Source organism: Castor canadensis, chromosome 10 (assembly GCF_047511655.1).
Source record: "Castor canadensis chromosome 10, mCasCan1.hap1v2, whole genome shotgun sequence".
NCBI classification, from domain to species: Eukaryota; Metazoa; Chordata; class Mammalia; order Rodentia; family Castoridae; genus Castor; species Castor canadensis.
Genome location: NC_133395.1, coordinates 14836138 through 14854817, shown reverse-complemented (window position 1 = coordinate 14854817; position 18680 = coordinate 14836138). Strand labels below are relative to the sequence as shown.

The 18680-nt window shown below is 33.7% G+C and overlaps 1 protein-coding gene across 5 annotated transcripts in view; it reads right to left on the bottom strand.

Annotated features, from left to right (window-relative positions):
* Positions 1-18680, bottom strand: part of Uggt2 (UDP-glucose glycoprotein glucosyltransferase 2) — a 178074-nt gene that overhangs the window by 64584 nt on the left and 94810 nt on the right. For 4 of the 5 annotated variants that reach the window (XM_074043116.1, XM_074043118.1, XM_074043119.1 and 1 more), the window contains 7 exons: positions 16738-16902; positions 16050-16173; positions 15861-15959; positions 13636-13727; positions 9438-9644; positions 5014-5145; positions 307-431 (listed from right to left, as the gene is read on the bottom strand). In XM_074043116.1, the coding sequence (XP_073899217.1) occupies positions 307-431; positions 5014-5145; positions 9438-9644; positions 13636-13727; positions 15861-15959; positions 16050-16173; positions 16738-16902 (944 nt within the window). The remainder of the gene's footprint in view (positions 1-306; positions 432-5013; positions 5146-9437; positions 9645-13635; positions 13728-15860; positions 15960-16049; positions 16174-16737; positions 16903-18680) is intronic. The other variant, XM_074043117.1, reaches the window with a different exon arrangement.

Genomic DNA, 18680 nt, shown 5'->3' with positions numbered 1-18680 from the left:
AAGTGAAAGTATAAACACAAATATGGGAATTATGTACACAGCCTTTAGGAAAATGGTTACCTCTTGGGAAGGAGGATATGGAACTGGATGGGTAACAAAGGGAAAGTATGATTCAAGGCAAATAAGACATTAATATCCACAGTTTGGTGGTAGTCAGTAAGTGGATATGTTGTATGTATCTTCTTTGTGATTTTTATTATGTATCTTCACTTGTCTACATAGTTGAAATATTTTTCTAATCTTAAAATATCATATGTAAAATACCAAACCTCAAAATGAATTGTTCTTACTATTTCAAGTGCTTACTTTTTCGAGTTGACTTCTATACTTTTAGCAATGTCTTCGATTTCCTCTACTACATCACTAAAAGTTATCTTTTCCAACAGGTAAAAATCTTCTACACAGAAATCTTCACCTAATGGTCCAAAGAACTTAAAAGGAAAACAGTCATATTATTGTTTATCTTCTAGAACATAACAGTTTAGGAGAACTATTTTGTTATCCAACAAGTAAGTTTTTAAGCAAAAATTGATTAGAAATTTAAAAATGTCAATCTCACTATTTATTAAATCTATCAGGAAACAAGACTATTTTCTTACTTTGATATTATAGGTAACATCTTGAATAAACACCTAATCAAAATGACAAAATAAAGTAGCAAATTTTCCATTACAAAATTTTATTGTGAAACCAAGCTGCTTCCAAGTACTTAAGCTTTTCATTCCAAATTATGAAAGCAACTGCCTATAAATCTTCTAATTTCAGTTTTCTTTAATGTTCATCTATAAATTGTAGTCTACACTAAGTACATAAGAATAAATATATAAAGCCATAAAACAGCAAAACCCAAGAGACAAATCGCATGATTACTATAATACCAACCTATCCTCAACTAGCTGATAACTGTATAAAAGGATTTACAGCATAACAAGGCACTTAGTTTAGTTTTCATAGAGTAGCAACTACAGAGTGGGAAACTACAAACTTGCCACATAGGTAAGTTTTCAGGATGGCTAGCAGCCCCCCACCTCCCGCCGCCCACCTATTTCACATGAGCATTTGCTACAGAGGCCATTATATGCAACAATCATAATACTGTATACACAAAGCCCTAATGTAGAAGATGAGTCTCACATAGCCTTATGTACAGAATCAATTACATTTAATGAAAATCAGAAAACATGTCAAGTAAAACACACTGACATTTTTTCTTGATAAAAAGAATGTAAGGTTTTCAGTACAATTTTCTCACTTCCCTCCCCTTCATCTGCTTCCATAATTGACATTGTCTAACAATTACTGCAGTTCTGCTCCTGAATCTTTGTACCTCATTTGCTCATATTAAAGGTAGCATTAGCTATCAAATATCATGGTTCACCTTAACTGTAAGATCACAGGGTCTTACACATGCACACACACACAGAGGCACTAATGCTAAAAGCATTCACAGCCTTAAGATCTGATAAATATTTAAGGCAATTTTGAAAGCAGTTTCAATGTTACCTTTTTTATTTTGTTTTTTACTCTGAGTAGGTAGGTAGGCTTGGAAGAGTAGAATTTTATATATATATATATATATCACTTCTAGCATTTGGGCAGTTTTGTCAATAACTCAGAATAAGGACATAAAATCTTAAATTGCTTTAAATTATTAATAAGATTGCTATCTCAGTAGAGAACCAGCTCTCTTTTGCTTGTGTAAATTAGCCCAACATCAAATAATTTGGAGAAACTTGATTCTTCTGTGTCTTCATTTTTCTACATAAACAACATATTTTTGGAATAATATAATTTAAATAGCATAAAATCACACAATGTTTAAGTAGGGAAGGGAGTATCGAACTTGAAAATCAAGTAATCGTATGATAAAATCTACCTGGTGCTTAAATCTTCTTTACAACATTTTTCAAATGTGATTTTTCAGTTATACAAAATAATTATTGTAACAAATACATTACCTCCTTTGCTTGCTCATTAAAATTTCAGAAGACTCTGCTAGAATGTTCATTGTTATATTGAGACACATAAAAATCTCTTTCCACTCACAGAAGTTTGATAAACTGGTCTTGATTCTATACTGATTTGCATCTAGTATAAGAAAAATCAAATCTACAAATATGCCTATGATTTCCATGATAGCTTTTAAATAGTTTAAGAGAAAGTAACCGAAAATACACTGTTTGGGACATTTCACATGCTTTAGATAAAAAAGCGTATTTAATTTCTCAGACATTATCCATTATCCAAATTTTAAAAAATTACCTAAATTTAAAATAAACCTAAATCTCACAAAATTTATATAGCTCATGGTACAACTGCATTTGAGTATGGACAAAAAACAGCCTTGGTATTTTCCTACTACTTTTTGCTATATGTCTTTCAAAAATTTGTGAATATGAGGTGTGGTAAAAAATAAGCAGAATTAGAGCAACAGCAATATTTGGAGTTTTAGTTAATATTAAGACATATATAAACTTCTAATTCTTCAGTTTATCAGTAAGAAATTACGCACACTTGTTTCTGACCACTCATAAACAATTTTAGCAAGGATGTGGAGAAAAAGGTACCCTTGTACACTGTTGGTGGGAGGGTAATTTAGTGAAGCCACTACAGAAATCTAAAAACTAAAAAGGTAACTAAAAATAGAACTATATGCGATAGTGCTGTACCACTCATGACCATGAATCCAAAGGAGTGTGCAATAGAGATATCTGCACACTCACGTTTATAGCAGTACTATCTACAATAACCAAGCTACGGAAACAGCCTAAGTGCCTAACAACTGACAAATGGTTAAAGAAGATGTTGTACATATGTACAATGAGGATTATTCACCAATAAAGAAGAAATGATGAAATTATGTTGTTTGCAAGAAAATTAATGGAACTGGAGATAATGGTGTTAGGCAAGATAAGCCAAGATCAGAAAGACAAATTTACATGTTTCTGTTCATATGTGAAATCTAGACAAACAAAATATGACACGATTGTAAAAGGGAGACTTGTGGGGGGACCAGAAAGAGACTACGATAGAAGAAAAATTTAAATATACATACACATTTAAATATATATATATATATGTGTGTGTGTGTGTGTGTATATATGAAAATGACATAGCGAAACCCACCAAAAACCCTTTAAAAGGAAGGTGGAGGAGGGAAGGGAGTTAAGGAAGAGTTATATAGATAGGTGAATATTATCAAAATGCATTATTTGCATGTCTGTAAATATCACAATGAAACCCCTGTGTACAATTAATTTATGCAATAAAATTATGTGTCCATAAAAAACAATTTTAGCATTGAATATGTTCTAATTCTAACATATACATTTAGACAGGTTCTATGCTAAAATGTCATAATTCTGTCAAGTACTAAACTATGTCACAACTACACCCGTCTGCTACAAATGCTATGATTATTATGCTGTACAACAGTACTCTCAGAGTAATAAATTAAATACTGCATTATAACTCAAATCACATATAGATTTCTACTCAAAGGATAGGATAATGAAAATAGTATTTTTTCCATTAGTCACACAAAAAGTTTGACTTGATATCTATTGTTATTGCCACTCTTTCCTGATTTCAACTTGTGTACTCAACTGCGTACTTAACAAATCAATCTGAGGTTCAGTACTGAATTCCTTCTCTTCTTCTCCTCCCCTCAACTCCTCCTGAGCAACCTCCCTCATCTTGTAGTCTTCTTCACCTTGATCCATACCAACTCCATTCTGCCTGCAAGACTGTCTGGTTCCCAGCAGGAATGAGATTAATATCAGTACTTTTGTTAATTTTAAAGAAAATCAGGGTAAACATGTTTTGGAAGAAGTAAGTTGAGAATAACTATGGTATTTGTTTTTATTAGTATAATAACACTATATTAATTATATTTAACAATGACAAAGAAATATAGGGAGCCAAAGATAGCCATATGCTTTAAGGCTGTTTAAAAAAAGGTATTATTCCCCCCAAAACAACTATTAAAGAGAAAAGTAATGCAATTTCTGGGCTACTATATGGGTCACTATCAAAATTCACTAATACTTTTTATAAGAGTGAATGGAAATTGTTACCACCAATTTGTAAAACAGCACTACAAACAGATGAATCCAATTCTAAATGATAGGTGAGCAGAGTTCATGAGAATGTAGAAAACAAAGAAAACATAAGTATATTAAAGCTCTGAAGATGATTCAGGGATATATAACTTGGTTCTCAAGCCAGAGATATGTCAAACATATCAAACATATTACATTAGTTGATTTTTTAATAAATTTAATTTTTTTACTTAATTCAGAGGAAATAAAATCAGACTATCATGCTCAAAAATATTAAAAAAGAGATGCACACTTATTCTGTATGTCAATAAAAACCCTTGTCAGAACAAATCTTGTGCTATGCTAAGACAAAGTCTGATATAAAATTATATATCGATAGTAAGGTTATAATCATGTCTTTAACAGAAATGTCTACATATTATAGATGAAAGGGTTTGAATGTAAAATAATAAGCTATTAATAGCAAAATTTTAAAGGAAGGTGGGTGTAAGAGTCATTTTTCACAGGTATTAAAAGATTTTCTTAAGATGTCGTTTACATTACTTTATACTTCAAAATTTGCAAAAGTATGTCATGTGACATAAAAACTGCAGAGAAAAAAGGCACAAGAAGAAAAAGACGTAACAATGTACTTAATCCAAATACCACAACACTGACTTCTCAATGTTGTTATGTATTATGTTTTGTCTCATACGTCTGTTAAAATAAAAGAAGAGCTAGACAGATAAAGAACATTTTCCTTACCTGCATCCATGAATGGAAGAATGTTTTGAATAGAAGGAGGTATGAAGGAACAGGTAGAGTTTGTGTATCCATTTTGTTTATGCTGAGCTCTGACTTGTGTGTTCGTTACACATGCACCAGCCTTTGTGTGTCACACACATATCTTGTGACAGAAAAAAGTCTGCATCACTGTCATTAAGAAAAGTGAGCAACTGCTTCTTCTACTTACTTTTCCATTGCTTACAACACCTATTTCCCCAGGATGCAACTTAAGTACATCTTGACAGAAAAACTGGTGAGTTCGGAAAATATTTACTCCAACAGTGTTGTATTTCTTCTCAAAAGTATTCTTATCCATTCCCTAAAGTACAAGTTAAAATTATGAAAGTAATAAGTATGCAAATCATTTTCTTAATGAAACCTTTTATTAATATTGGTATAAAATTTGAAATATGCTAAATTATGATTTTAAAAGTATTATTTTCCTCTGAAGCAACAATTTAAAAGAATTCCCTTTTGCCAAGTCATTTACAAAATTTAAAATCTGGTTACAAACAGTTTGTTATTAATTCTTTGAGAATTTATTACTGAGTTAGTAAAATGCTTGGGAATATCAACTTAAATAAAATTTATCATTAAATGAAAGAAAATATTAAATTCTGAATTCAGTACTTCCCATTTAGTGTTTAAAAAAGACATACCATAATTCATCCTCTTGTACCAATCCCAGAAAACCATCTACTAACAGTGTATTTAAGTAATAAAATATTGAAAGTAACTCTTGATCAGAGTCAGAATTTATGCAGACACTCATAGAAAACCAATCACAAATAGGTTCCTTGCACATTCATACTGAGGTATACGTCTCCCTGTTAGTACTTTTTAAACTTTAATGTGAAAATCGCCTGGGTATCTTGTTAAAACATAGATTCCATTAGTAGAACCAGGGTGGGCCCTTATACTGAATTTTTAACAAGTTACCTGGTATTCCTGCAATGGTGAAAATGCTCCGTTGCACTGTCAAGTATGGTAGCCCCAGCCACAGACGGCTATTTAGCACTTGAAATATGCATGAATCAGGAACTGAATTTAAACTTTAATTTTAATTTAGGTATAAAACAGTCACATGTGTCCAGTTGCTACAGTATTGGAAACTCTCACTTTCTAAATCCCATTTAAGTCATCTCTTTGTCCACAACCTCTAGACATGTTCCCATCACCAGAATAACCATTACTCAACTTTTCAGTTCACAGACCCTACCACTTATTTATTGTTCGTCATTCTTCCCACAGAATAATTTTTCTCTTACTGAGTTACATCCCAGTTTTTGTTACTATGGAAAAACTTCCCATGCTTAGTTCTCTTGTGTGGTATCTTTCAGTCATAATCTTCTGGCAAAAAAGCCCCAACCCCAGTTAAACATCAGTCTACTGAGTGTGCAACTGGATCCAAAGAGTGGAATACAGCTGCAGAAAAATATGTAACCAATGTTTATCATGATCACTCACCTCAAGTGAGCTGTCAGCAATGATCAGAAATCTTCCTAACCTTAATGTACTTAATTCAACTCATCTTCAGAGTAATAGAAAAATATTTGACATTTTTCTCTTCTCCTTAAGTATTTAGGAATGCCTACTCCTACTCTAATACTTAGCTCATGATGTGACTTTGAAACTGAAAGCAATCAGAAGAGAAATACTTCATTATATTGCCACTAAAAAAAGCCACTGTTCTGTAGTATCTGTACCCACACATTCTACCTTTCTTCTGGTTAAAATGGATCTGCTTGGTGATGGACTAAGCAATTCTTACCTACTCAAGAACTGTGCTCACCTCTCTTTATATAATCTTTTCTCATTTTTGAGGATATACATTGCTCCCATTAGCATACAAAAAGGTAACATCCCCCAAATTTAGAAATCCTGTCTTGATCTCAAGTCCCATTCTAGTTACAGTCCTATTTCTCTGTATACAGAGAAGTCTTATAGAGTGTTACTTATACTGTCTCTATTTCCTGATTTCCTTTTCTCTTTTAAATCTACCTCACTTTTACACCTATCATTCCACTCACTGAAACTATTCTAATTAAAGACACCAACAATCACCTTGCCAAATAAAATGGTCAAATATGGGGTCTCATTTGAAGAACTCCTGGCATAGTGTGGAGAATGGATTATGAAAAGCCTGAGAACTGGATGTAAGCAGGGCGAGACGCAGCTTAATTACTTTTACCTGTAGGCCGAGGTTGGCACAGCCCCAGCCAGGAAACAGAAAAAAGCAAACAGCTGTATCTCCTAAACTGGCATTCAGAGAATCAGGAAAGCAGGTTTCTCCTGTTACAATGTCACGCCCCTCCTTGAGAGCCTCTGCTCCACCCTGTTTATAGCTGTTTATAAAAGACCCACTGAAGGAGGGCTTGGGGCTTTTGCTTTTTGCTTTTGGTTTTTGGTTTGAAGGGCTTTGGGGACTTTGGCTTGATTCTTTTGCTTTGGGCTTTTTGGTGTGGGAAGCTTTTGGAAGGGAAAAGAATTGCTGAAGGGAAAAGAATGGCTAAAGAGGGGTTGACAGAAAGCCTGTACTGAGAGCTTTAACATAGGCCTTAGTAAAGAAAGCCAAAGAAAAAACTTTAACATAAGTTTTAGAAGCTAAAGAAAAGCCAAAGAGAACATGGGACAGTGCAAGATAGAGGACCAAGACTTTGCAAGTCTGAGCACCTAGGCTTTAAGAAACCTAAAGAGAGAATGCTAAAGAAAAGCTGCAAGCCTGAGGGCAAAAGACTTTAAGAGCAATTAAGCTAAAGATAAGCTAAGAGCAAATATGGGACAGTGTGAGTCTAAGGAAAGAAGTTTTAAGCAAGGTTTTAAAGAACTGCAAGGAGTAAGGCTTTAAAGAACTGCAAGGAGTAAGGCTTTAAAGAATAAAGATATAGAAAAGAAGCAATGAGGGTTGGGCGTCTCCACCCAAGCACCCAACACACCTGACCCCACTTTCTGTCTGTCTATCCTATGTCTTTTCTGAATCTCCAGTTGCCTCCAGTTAAGCCCAGTTAGGTTCAGTAATAATCAGGAGCAAGACAGAAAAAGCTCACTCCAACAAGGGAGGGAGTGAGAAAACAGTGCTCCCTACAGCATAGCTGATCATTCTCTCTCCTTGAAATACTTTCTCCAATTGGATTGCAGTGCACAATACTCATAGTTATCTTCTTAATTCACAGGCTGTTCCATATGTCTCCTTCACTGGATTACTTCTTTCATATGTGCCTCTACATGTTGTAATGTTCCAGGGCCCAGTTTTCAGCCCTCTATCCCCTTCCACCTAACCCTTCCACTTACCTTTTAAGGTAATCTCAACTAATCTCTTAGCTTTAAATACCATATAATATTGATGGCTCTCATATTGATTTTTTTAAAAAGAAGATGACATTACTTACAGCCCTCACGAGTTCAGTACTCATTTACTCAACTGTCAACATCTTCATCTGAATGGCCAGTAGGCATCTCCAACTTAACATGTACAAAATGTAACTCCTGATTCCCTGTGTGTGCAAATCTTCTCATCCAGACTATTTCATCTCAAAAAGACACGATCATTAATTCCATCTGTTTAGACCCCAAATCCTAGATTACTTTCACATCTCATACGCAATTGATCAGCTAATCCTGTTGATTATAGTTGAACACCTATTTCATCAACTCTACCACTACCTATTCCAAGACATCATTCCTTAGACTACTGTCATAGCATTCTAATTGTCCATGCTATTTTCACTCTCATCTACTTATGATCAAACCTCTATCGGATCCAAAGTTATCTCTTTAGATTTCTTACCTCCTTAAGATGCGTCAATGACTTCTCAATATTATCAGAAAAAATTCAGTTCCTTACCATGGCTTACAAATTCTTAAAATACCTGGGATTATCTCTGATCTTATCTCCTGGTAACTTCCATACCACCACTCCACACTTGTCATAATGATCTGACTATATACCAGACCTAGCAAGACTACCTCTTGTGTCAGGCTTTCAGACCTGCAGTGTTCCAAATCAATCTCCTCACAGACTTTCCTATAGATTGATCTCTCATTTCATTCAGAAGTGCTCAAATATAAGCTCTTCAGATATGCCTTTCCTGACCACTCCCCTAAAGCAGCATACTCCAAACTATGTAGTTTCTTCCATCTCTTTACATTTCATTACACTTACTTTGTCTTTCTCACCCAATGTAAACTCCACAAACAGCAGAGATCTGTCTTGTTCACAAAGATATATCCACTGTTTGGTAGATGGTCAATAAAATTTTTGAATTGATGAATGAATGTTATTCACAGAAGATCATCTTCTAACTTTAGACTTTCTCCATATTGGACCCTTCAGTAAAATACTTGAGGATTGTTTACATAATGCTTTAATTCCCAAATCTTCACTACATATCCTACGTCAGCAACTTTAAGGATCATAAAGTAGTTATAAAATATATGAGAGCTTATTTTGCTAAATGTCTCTATGCCATCATATCATTTAATTTTTATCTTTCCCATTGTATAACTGTTTATTATTCCCAGTTGATACTTTTTGATTTTTTTCAAGTATCTTGATTTATAATTTTGAAATTTACAGCATATATTTATTATTTCAAACTAATAGTTACTGACCTCAATAAGGAATGTTTTAATTTTATCTCCAGAGTAAATAGCTGTAGCAGTTTCTTCTTTTGCCAGTTTCCAGAGAAAGCTCCTCAAAAGGCTATTTTTCTGTGTGAGAAAAGCTGCCAAAATTCCTCTAGAAATAATAGTGTTCTCTTCATTTATTTTTGATGTAGGATTATAAATAATCCCCAACCGACTGAGAACACTTGTTTCCTGAAAAACACGTTTATGGGTTAAAAAAGACCAGTTTTTCAAAGTTGAATATGTTTTCTTTCCCATTAGTTTTCTTTCACTTTATCTTATGCAACCTTTCACTAACAGTCTTCCAATGATGACTGTACTGAATGTGGTATTATCATCTAAATAGCTTGAAAATTAATCATTTTAGTAACTCTTACTTCTTTGCATAAAGATTCTTTGGTAATGCAACATTTAACCTCCTTTTTGTGAGTATATGAAAAGACATACATTAGAAAAGACACAAAAACAAAAATGTGGAGCACAATGAATTAAACTACCATAAAACTACCACCAAGACCAGGAAATAAAGCATTACCAGCAACCAAAGACATCTCTCACAGCTCCTGCTAATCACTACACCCTCCAATTGTTCTAAAGACCACTAGTCACTATCCTGCTACTTATGATAATACCATCTTTGCTTTTCTTTATAGTTTACTCTTAAGCTTGCATTGCTAAACATTTAACTTATTTTGATATAAATGGAATAACATAAGACATAATATCTTGTGCTCTTTTTACCACTCAATATAATTTAAGATCATCAGTATCATTGTCTGTAGTTGTAGTTATTTTTTGATATTGTGATGGTTAATCCTGTCAACTTAATTGTATTGAAAATAACCTACAAGATTACTGAAGCACACCTCTGGAGGGGCTTGTGATGGTTTCCAGAGACAATTAGATCATGATGGCTCTGACCTAATCAATGTTAATACCCTGATAGATTAAAAAATGGATGGTATTATTGGGAGGTGGTAAGAGGTAGGAGGTGGGGCCTAGTTGGAGGAAATGGGTCACTGGGCATATGCCCTTGGGGACTATATGTTGCTCTGGCCTCTTCCTGTACTCTCTGCTTCCTCTCAGGTATGAGTGAACAGCTTTCCTCTGCCATAATGTTCTGTCTAAGTACATGGGGCACCAAGAGACCAATGTGGACTGAATCCTCTGAAAATGTGAGCCAAAATAAATCTTTCTTTTTTTTAAAAGTTGCTCCCTTAAGTATTTGGTCACATCAACAATAAAATAATTACTACAGGTACTATAGAATATACTCTTTTATCCATTCTACTATTGCTGTACATTTGAGCTTTTTACAGTTTAGAGCTCTATAAATAGGATATGCTGATCTTTAAGCAGCCAAGCTGTTTCCACTCCCACTGGCAATATATGTGTTCCATTATCTTAAACATTTTGTAGTGCCACTTAAATCATCATGGTGCACATCTAAAAACATCTCATCAGGGTTTTACTTTGCTTTTCTCTTATCATTAATGATACTAAACATCCTTTAATATGTTTGCTGCTCTCTTTTGCCATTTTTTATAGAATTATCTTTTTTTCCTAATGTGTAGAGATTTGATTTCCAAGACTCCAATGCTTTCTGGTTATATAGGAACTGATATCTTCTTCCATTTTGTGGCTTGTTTTATTGATGGTGTGTTCTGACAAAAAGCAGTACTTCATTTTAATGTATAGTAGCTCAAATCATTGATATTTTAACTAATGGCTACTGGGCTTTATGTCCCATTTTAGAAACCATTCCCTACTCTGAAATCAAGAATTTGTGTTTTCATATTAGATCTATAATTTATCTGAATTGGGTTTTTTTTTTTTGTATGATGTCAAAAGCGGGAAGTTTCCAAGAAAATCCTTAGTGTTTGATAAGGCTAACTATCAAAAATCAATTGTTAATATACGCATGGATGTCTTCCTGGGTTCTCTTTTCCCTCATTGTTCTAATTTTCTATCCTTGAGTTAAGAATAAGTTGTCCCCAATTATGTAACTTTATAGAAGGCCTTGATAGTCAGCAAAGCAATTATTCCTCCTTTGTTTTAAGAGCATTTTAGCTACTCTTGGTCCAGAGGATCACTACGTAAGTTTGTGAATCAGCTTGACTATTTCCATTGAAAATGCAGATTCCTATTTGAAATGCAATAAATCTATACATCAATTATGGAAAAAAGCAACATATTTATGATACTGAGCTGTTTGATTAATGATTATGGTATATCCTATTCATGTAGGACTTCTGTATTTTCAGTATTAAATGTACTTTGTAATATTGATTTCTACTATTTGATATTTTTGATACTATTGTAAATGGTATTTTTATTTAAATTACATTCCTTGTTTGTTGCAACTATTAGGGTTTTTTTTTTCCCAGTACTATAGATTGAACCCAGGGTTTCTTATATACTCACCTGGCATCAGACAAACTATCTAAATTGAAAAATTAACTCTAATATATGTAGATGAATTTGTATTTTCTGTGTAAACAATTTGCAAAAAAATTGACAATTTAAATTCTTTTTTTGCATTTAATAATGTTTATTACTTTTCCTTATTGCTTGAGGTTTTCTGCACCCATAGGTCATAAATAAGACTGATTTTCAATCTTCCATTCTTATATAATATCCTTTCAGGCATTCAGTTTTGAAGTAATGCTTGCTTTGTAAAATAAATTTGGACATATGTTCCTGGAACTTTTTGAGAAGAGCAGGCAGAAGTAATTGCTCCATAGATCCCCAAACAACCTTTTTTGAAATTTGCTGGTCTACAGGTCAATGAGAAGAGCCCGAATGCATTTTTGACATGGTCTAATATGATATGAGCATCTTTCTACCAATGTTACAATGTTTCATTTAAAATATGTTTATCTATTTATGATGTGGTAGCCAGCCTCTAAAATGGTGCCAATGAACCCCACCTCCGGGTACTGATGCTCTAGTATGGGCCCTTCTAACACTGAATAGAAGTGAGCTATGTGACAAAAAGGAAACACAATTTGTGACTTTTGAGGCCAATTCATAAATTACTCTGAATTACACTGTGGTCGTCCTTATTTCTTCATCATTCATTCTGAGGAAGGTCAGCTGTCATGTTGTAAGGATTTTTAAGTAACACCAAAAGCAGTTTGTGTGTCAATAGAATGAAGTGCTTTGTTATAGCCAATGAAAACTGAGACCTGCCAATAGGCAGGTAAGTAAAATCACCATAGAAGCTCATCTTTCAGCTCTAGCCAAGTCTTCAGATGACTGTAGCTAAAGTTAAAATCTTGACAGCATCCTCCTGAGAAGCCCTAAGTCAGAACTACTTAGTTAAGTTGCTCCTGAATTTCTGAATCTCAGAAACAGGTGAGAAAAATAAATGTTCACTGTTTAAGTCATTAAGTTATGGAATAACTTGCTATATAGCAGTACATTTATACTTAGCTAAAAACCAATTCATAAAATATTCTGTTTTCCATTTCTTAGATGTTTTCAGGGTTGGAGGTGTGGCTCAAGTGGTAGAGCACCTGCCTAGCTAGTGTGAGACCCTGAGTTCAAACTTCAGTACTGCCAAAAAAAAAATCTTGGGTGTTTTTAAAATCTAGATACATGGATAAGTTTCCTTAGAAATACAGATGCTTATTACAAAGTACTTTAAAATAACCATGCAAATGAATCCTCATGAAGTATATTGGTTTACAATTATTTCATAACAAGAAAAACTAAGGTTGACTTAAAGCTTAAAATATCTTTAAGATAAATTTACCTAGTCTTTCTTAAGTAATAGGGAGAAAAAGTGCTAACTATGTGCCCCAAACTTCCTATTCTAGTTATTGTTGGTTAAGAAGCAGATTTGGGTTCTCTGAAACAGTGGCAGCCTCTAAAGTAACACACATTGTTTTAATAATCCGCCTGCAATCGCATTATTAGACATTTCTCTGTTTGACTGTAAGGGCTACTGGAGAATATATAGGTCATGAGTCACAGAAGACAAGTAGGTTCTTCTTTTTCTGGGTAGTTACTTGTTTTACATAGAGGCTGAATATTAGTTCTTGACAGTCTTCTTAGTACTATGTTCTGATCAAGTGAATTAAAGTGTTAACATGGAGGAGAAAAAAAGATTTAATGCATGTTCATTACATTGTTTTCTTAAAAACGCAACAAATTGTTTATAGGAAGAATACTTACTCACCATGTGCTTTAAAGCATTAAACAGCAGTTTTCTCCCAGATGGTGCATCAAAATCAGCAATAATCCACAGAGTGACTACAGCAACTGCATCATCTGAAATTTTCAAATAGGCAAGTAAAATGAATTCTTTCAAAAAATCAAACTAAGAGGAAGGGAACATTTCCATTTAACAAAACACAGGTACAATAAATATCTTAAGATTATTCTGAAAATAAGTAAATATTGCTAAAAGTATGTGTGTATGTTGATATATGTGCATACATATGAAAATGCTACAAGAGTAGCTCATTGAATAGCTTTATGTAAATGCAGACCCCAAAAAGAAAAAATAGTATCTAAGGGACCCATCTGTGGGATAGTTTTACCAGCAGAGAAAATTCTACTGTGGCTTTCACAGTCTCAGTGTTAGAAAATAAAATTGCCTTCTAGATCCATTTTTGAAAAACATTGGTATTTATGCCACATATATATGTAAAAACAGATACAATCAAACTTAATGGATATAGAAAACAGCTATATTTTTATTAGCTTATAGATTGATTTCCAGTAATTTTGGTCTTCTCCATTTTTTTAAACAACAGTGATTTAATTCACTTTATAGAAAAATCCAAAGATTTGGAATTTATAGGAAGAAACCATTTTTAATTTGGCACCACAGTGAAATGAAGATAATTTCATGCATAACACCTGAGATGATACTTGTCTGACTGTCATTAAAACTTACAGAAAAATTGGTCCTTTAGACCAGGTGACCAATTTCAAACAAGTATAAAAAAATACCTGCTCTTCCAAAAACTTACTCCTAAATAGATGTGAAACTATAGTTACTACCACAGTCAGCACTACTTAACTATACAAAACAGCTTTGATAATGAGAGAAAAAAGAATGTCTACTTCAAGATCTCTCTCCTCCTCTCCCTCTCTTCTTTTCTCCCCCTTCCCCTCTCTTTCTCCCCCTTCTCCTCTCTCTCTCTCTCTCTCTCAAAATGGTGTTGAGGAACCCAACCACTTCAGAAGCAACTTAAGAATATGGTAGTGAAACATTTTTTTTTTCAAAGAAGAAAGGTAAAAGAATTCTAGCTCTGCCTTAATGTCAGCACTTCTGCCATCATAGCTAATAAACTGAGAAACATTTCAAAAGTGTTTAATAAATTCTCAAAATTGTATGATTTTTCCCATAGTGCAGAAAAGAGGAAATTAGAATCTCAATTAATATTTCTTTAATTTGCAAGAGAGTTATCCAAGCAGCATTAATTATAGGCTAACTTAGTCTGATGCTGACAGGCATTTTTGAAATTTAACCTAGAACCTCATCTCTGACTCTTCTTGATTTTATTTGACAATTCAAGGCCATAGTCTACACCACAAGACGGAACTGGATTATATTTTATTACTTGTTGGGTTTCTTATAGACATAACACTTTATTAACATTAAATCAGGGAATCTGTTGGAAAGTATCTAGTTGAAACTTGGATTCGATCTCCAGGTGTTCTTCAAAACTGAGTGAGTGGCATTTGCTTTAAATATTTCTCATATATAGAATTTTACCTCTTATAACAGTTTATTCCACTTTAGATTACTCTTATTGCTAGAACTGATAAAAAAAAAACAGCCTTCTTTTATCTTCAACTTATTGACTCTCATTTTTATCTCCTGAACAAAGCAGGCCAAATGAAACAAAGCAAAACATAAAAACTAACCAAATTCTACTTCAAACTATTTGAACAGTCATTTGTACCATCACAAATTTGTGGTACCACATCAGACTTCATTGCTTAGCCTAACTCCTTATTTCCAAATGTCTTACTGTCTTGGTCTCTCCTCTCTGGTTGTGACCTCCAACTTAAGCAAAACATCCAAATGCTGTTCAACCACAATGCAGAAAAACTATTATCTCCCCTCACCAGGGAAGCACACTTTTATCCATACATCTTATCAGTTTACATAGAATTGAAAAAGATTACTTTCTTAAAAAAGGTGAAAATAGTTTATTAAAAGAAAAAAAGCAAAAGACCATTATGAACCCTTTCTGCATATGTGATTAGTTAGGATAAGAGGCAAAATTTCCTTGGCATAACCCTTAAATTGTAACAAATGACAAACTGTCAAACTGAAACCCAGGCCTCCAACCAAAACTGGAAACAATAAAATTTGTTATGCAAGCACTTTACTAAAATTAGAAGTTTTCATTACTTTAGGAATCCCAGAAAATATAGGCTTCTTACCTTCTTGGTTTAAATAATACATGTTCTTTGCAATCACAGCACTCTTATCTTGTGAATCCAAGAAAAAGAAAGTAGAGAAGTCTTCAACATCAGCAGTTACTGAAAAATTTCATATTAAATGTTTAATAATGAATCAATGATACATTCATAATAAACAGTTGTAGAACAGTATACAGAGAATTATTTTACCTGATGAAGATATTAAATTAAGGTACTGCTGCTTATTGTCCAAAATCAAAGAATTTATACGGGGCACAACATTATTCTTATCCATTAGGAAATCGATTGCATTCACTTGATCATTTAATATGCCCTAAAATAGCAAAAAATATGATTCCAAAAACATAGGCAATTTATATGCATATTTTTAAGTTATGCATTCTATATGTGTAAATTAAAAAAATTACTAGTGGGGGTTGGGGGGAGAGGGAGGGGGCAGAGTGGGTGGTAAGGGAGGGGGTGGGGGCAGGGGGGAGAAATGACCCAAGCCTTGCATGCACATATGAATAATAAAATAAAAAAAAATTACTAGTATCTTACAGTTACACAGGGGGATGCATTGTCACATTTACATATGTGCTTACAATATGTTTTAATCAGATTCACCCCTTCCACCTTTCTCCCTCATCCATCCTCCCTCCGTACATGGAAATATTAATCTAAAATAAATAAAATGTGATTCATGATTACTGTAGTAAATTTCTCTATCAAAATTAGAAATTTCTTTCCAAATAATCTTTAGATGTAATTATGCACAAGATACATTTTTAAATCACTATCACACAATGAATTTTTTTGTCCAACCTATGCCATTAAAAATTTAAAGAGTATCATTTATAAAGTATCATTCTGTATTTTCTCATAAATGCTTACCTACCATAAAAACATCTGTTTGTAAATACATAGATGTATCCATCATTTTGTGAAGAATAGCCAATTCTAGTTCTTTAATTTTCATCTCTTCAAGGTTAAAGGGTTCACCATTGTAAAGAACTTGAGGCAGAGGACCTAAGCCAGTCATCTTATAAAAGCTTGCTCCAGCCTATTCATTTAAAAATATCAGTGTCAAACAAAATATGGCCATTTGAAAAAGAAATGTGTATGAAAAAGGGACACTCCCACATTTCATATGGAATAGAAAAAAATGTTAATTTTGCTGATTTTATCTGTGCTTCCCAAACAGTATGTAAAGAAAAATAACTTACCTACATAGAGCAGGAGTCAGGATACTTTTTCTGTAAAGGGCTAGACTGTAAATATTTTAGGCTTGTGAGTCACCCAGTCTCTGCTGCAATGACTTACCTCTGATGTTATAGTACAAAAGCAGACATAGACAACACATGAACAAATGAGCAAGGCTGTGTCCCACAAATACTTTATCCAGAAAAACAAGCAGTGTATTGTCTTGCTGACCCTTAATACAGAGTAAGACATTTACTTAAAAACATTTATCTGCATGACTTATTTTACTTCTGTATTCATTTATTCAAAAGCACTGACTGAATCATGTCACCAGCATTAAGCACACTGAATACAGAGCTGAAAGTTTTCTTTTTGGGGGATAGCTCACATACTTACAAATAGATTTTGTATGTATGAGGTTCCAAGGGCCATAAAAGAAACATCTAAACAAGCTTGAGTGTGAAGAGGAAAGGATCAGAGAATGCTTCTGTTAAGAGAGTGACACTGAAAGCCTTAAAGGATGAATAAAAAATTGTCAGAAAGATAAGATGGAGAAATATTCCAAGTGAAGAAATAACATTGCAAGAACCAGAAAGGAAGTGAGAATATGGCAATATTTAGACAATGGTAAGTATGATGGGGTGTGATGTACAGAACTGTTAGATACACGGTCAAGGGGTTCAGTCAGATGTCAGACCATAAGGGTCCTCAACATTTGGACTTTATCTTATAAATGATAGAGTAACTAAACCATTCACTTATGTTCAACACTAAGTTGAACATAAGTTCAAGTTGTTAGCCACCACTCTCAACAAGTAGTCTAAGAAACTAAGTACAGGTTAAGTATCCATTATCTGAAATGGGAACAGAAGTTTCAGACTTCAGAGTTTTTCAGATTTTAGAATATTTTCCGACTTTACTGGTTGAGCATCCTTATTGAAAAATCCAAACTCTGGCTAGAAGTATGGCTCGGTGGTAGAGTGACTGCCTCACAAGCACAAAACACCTGAGTTCAAACCACAGTACCACTGAAATACTGAATGATGTTTCAAGGTTTCAGATTTTAAAGCATTTTGGAGTTCAAATTAGGGGCATTTGTTCAATTTATAGTACTATTACATCCATCTTATACATTATGACACAGATCAAAAGAGATTAATCAGAAAAAGAGATTAAATCATTTCCAATGTCACATAGCTACTATGTTTTAGAAAACCAGAACTTATACCCAGATCTGTCTGGCCAAGAGTCTGAACTCTTAAGCACAGCACTATATCATTTCTGCATTTATTGGGAATTTACTGTGTACTAGGCTTAAGACTGCACATAAATGACAGGTAACTGCTATCCTAATGAAACACAGTTTCACAGGGAGGGAGAGAGATGGATAAATGAAAAATAAGTGTAAACATCGTATCCAGTATACCAATGTTATGGTTAATTCTACGTAGGAAGAGGGCTCATGGCACACATGATCACTCAGTTTATTTTTAAAAAAAACACAACTTTAACAATGTAAAGGAGGAATATGCACAAGGAGGACTGAGTTGGAGGCAACTGCAGAAGTATGGGAAAGAAAAGGCAAGAGCCAGAACAAAAATCAGTGGCAATGTAAAAGTACAGAATGAAGAACTGTCT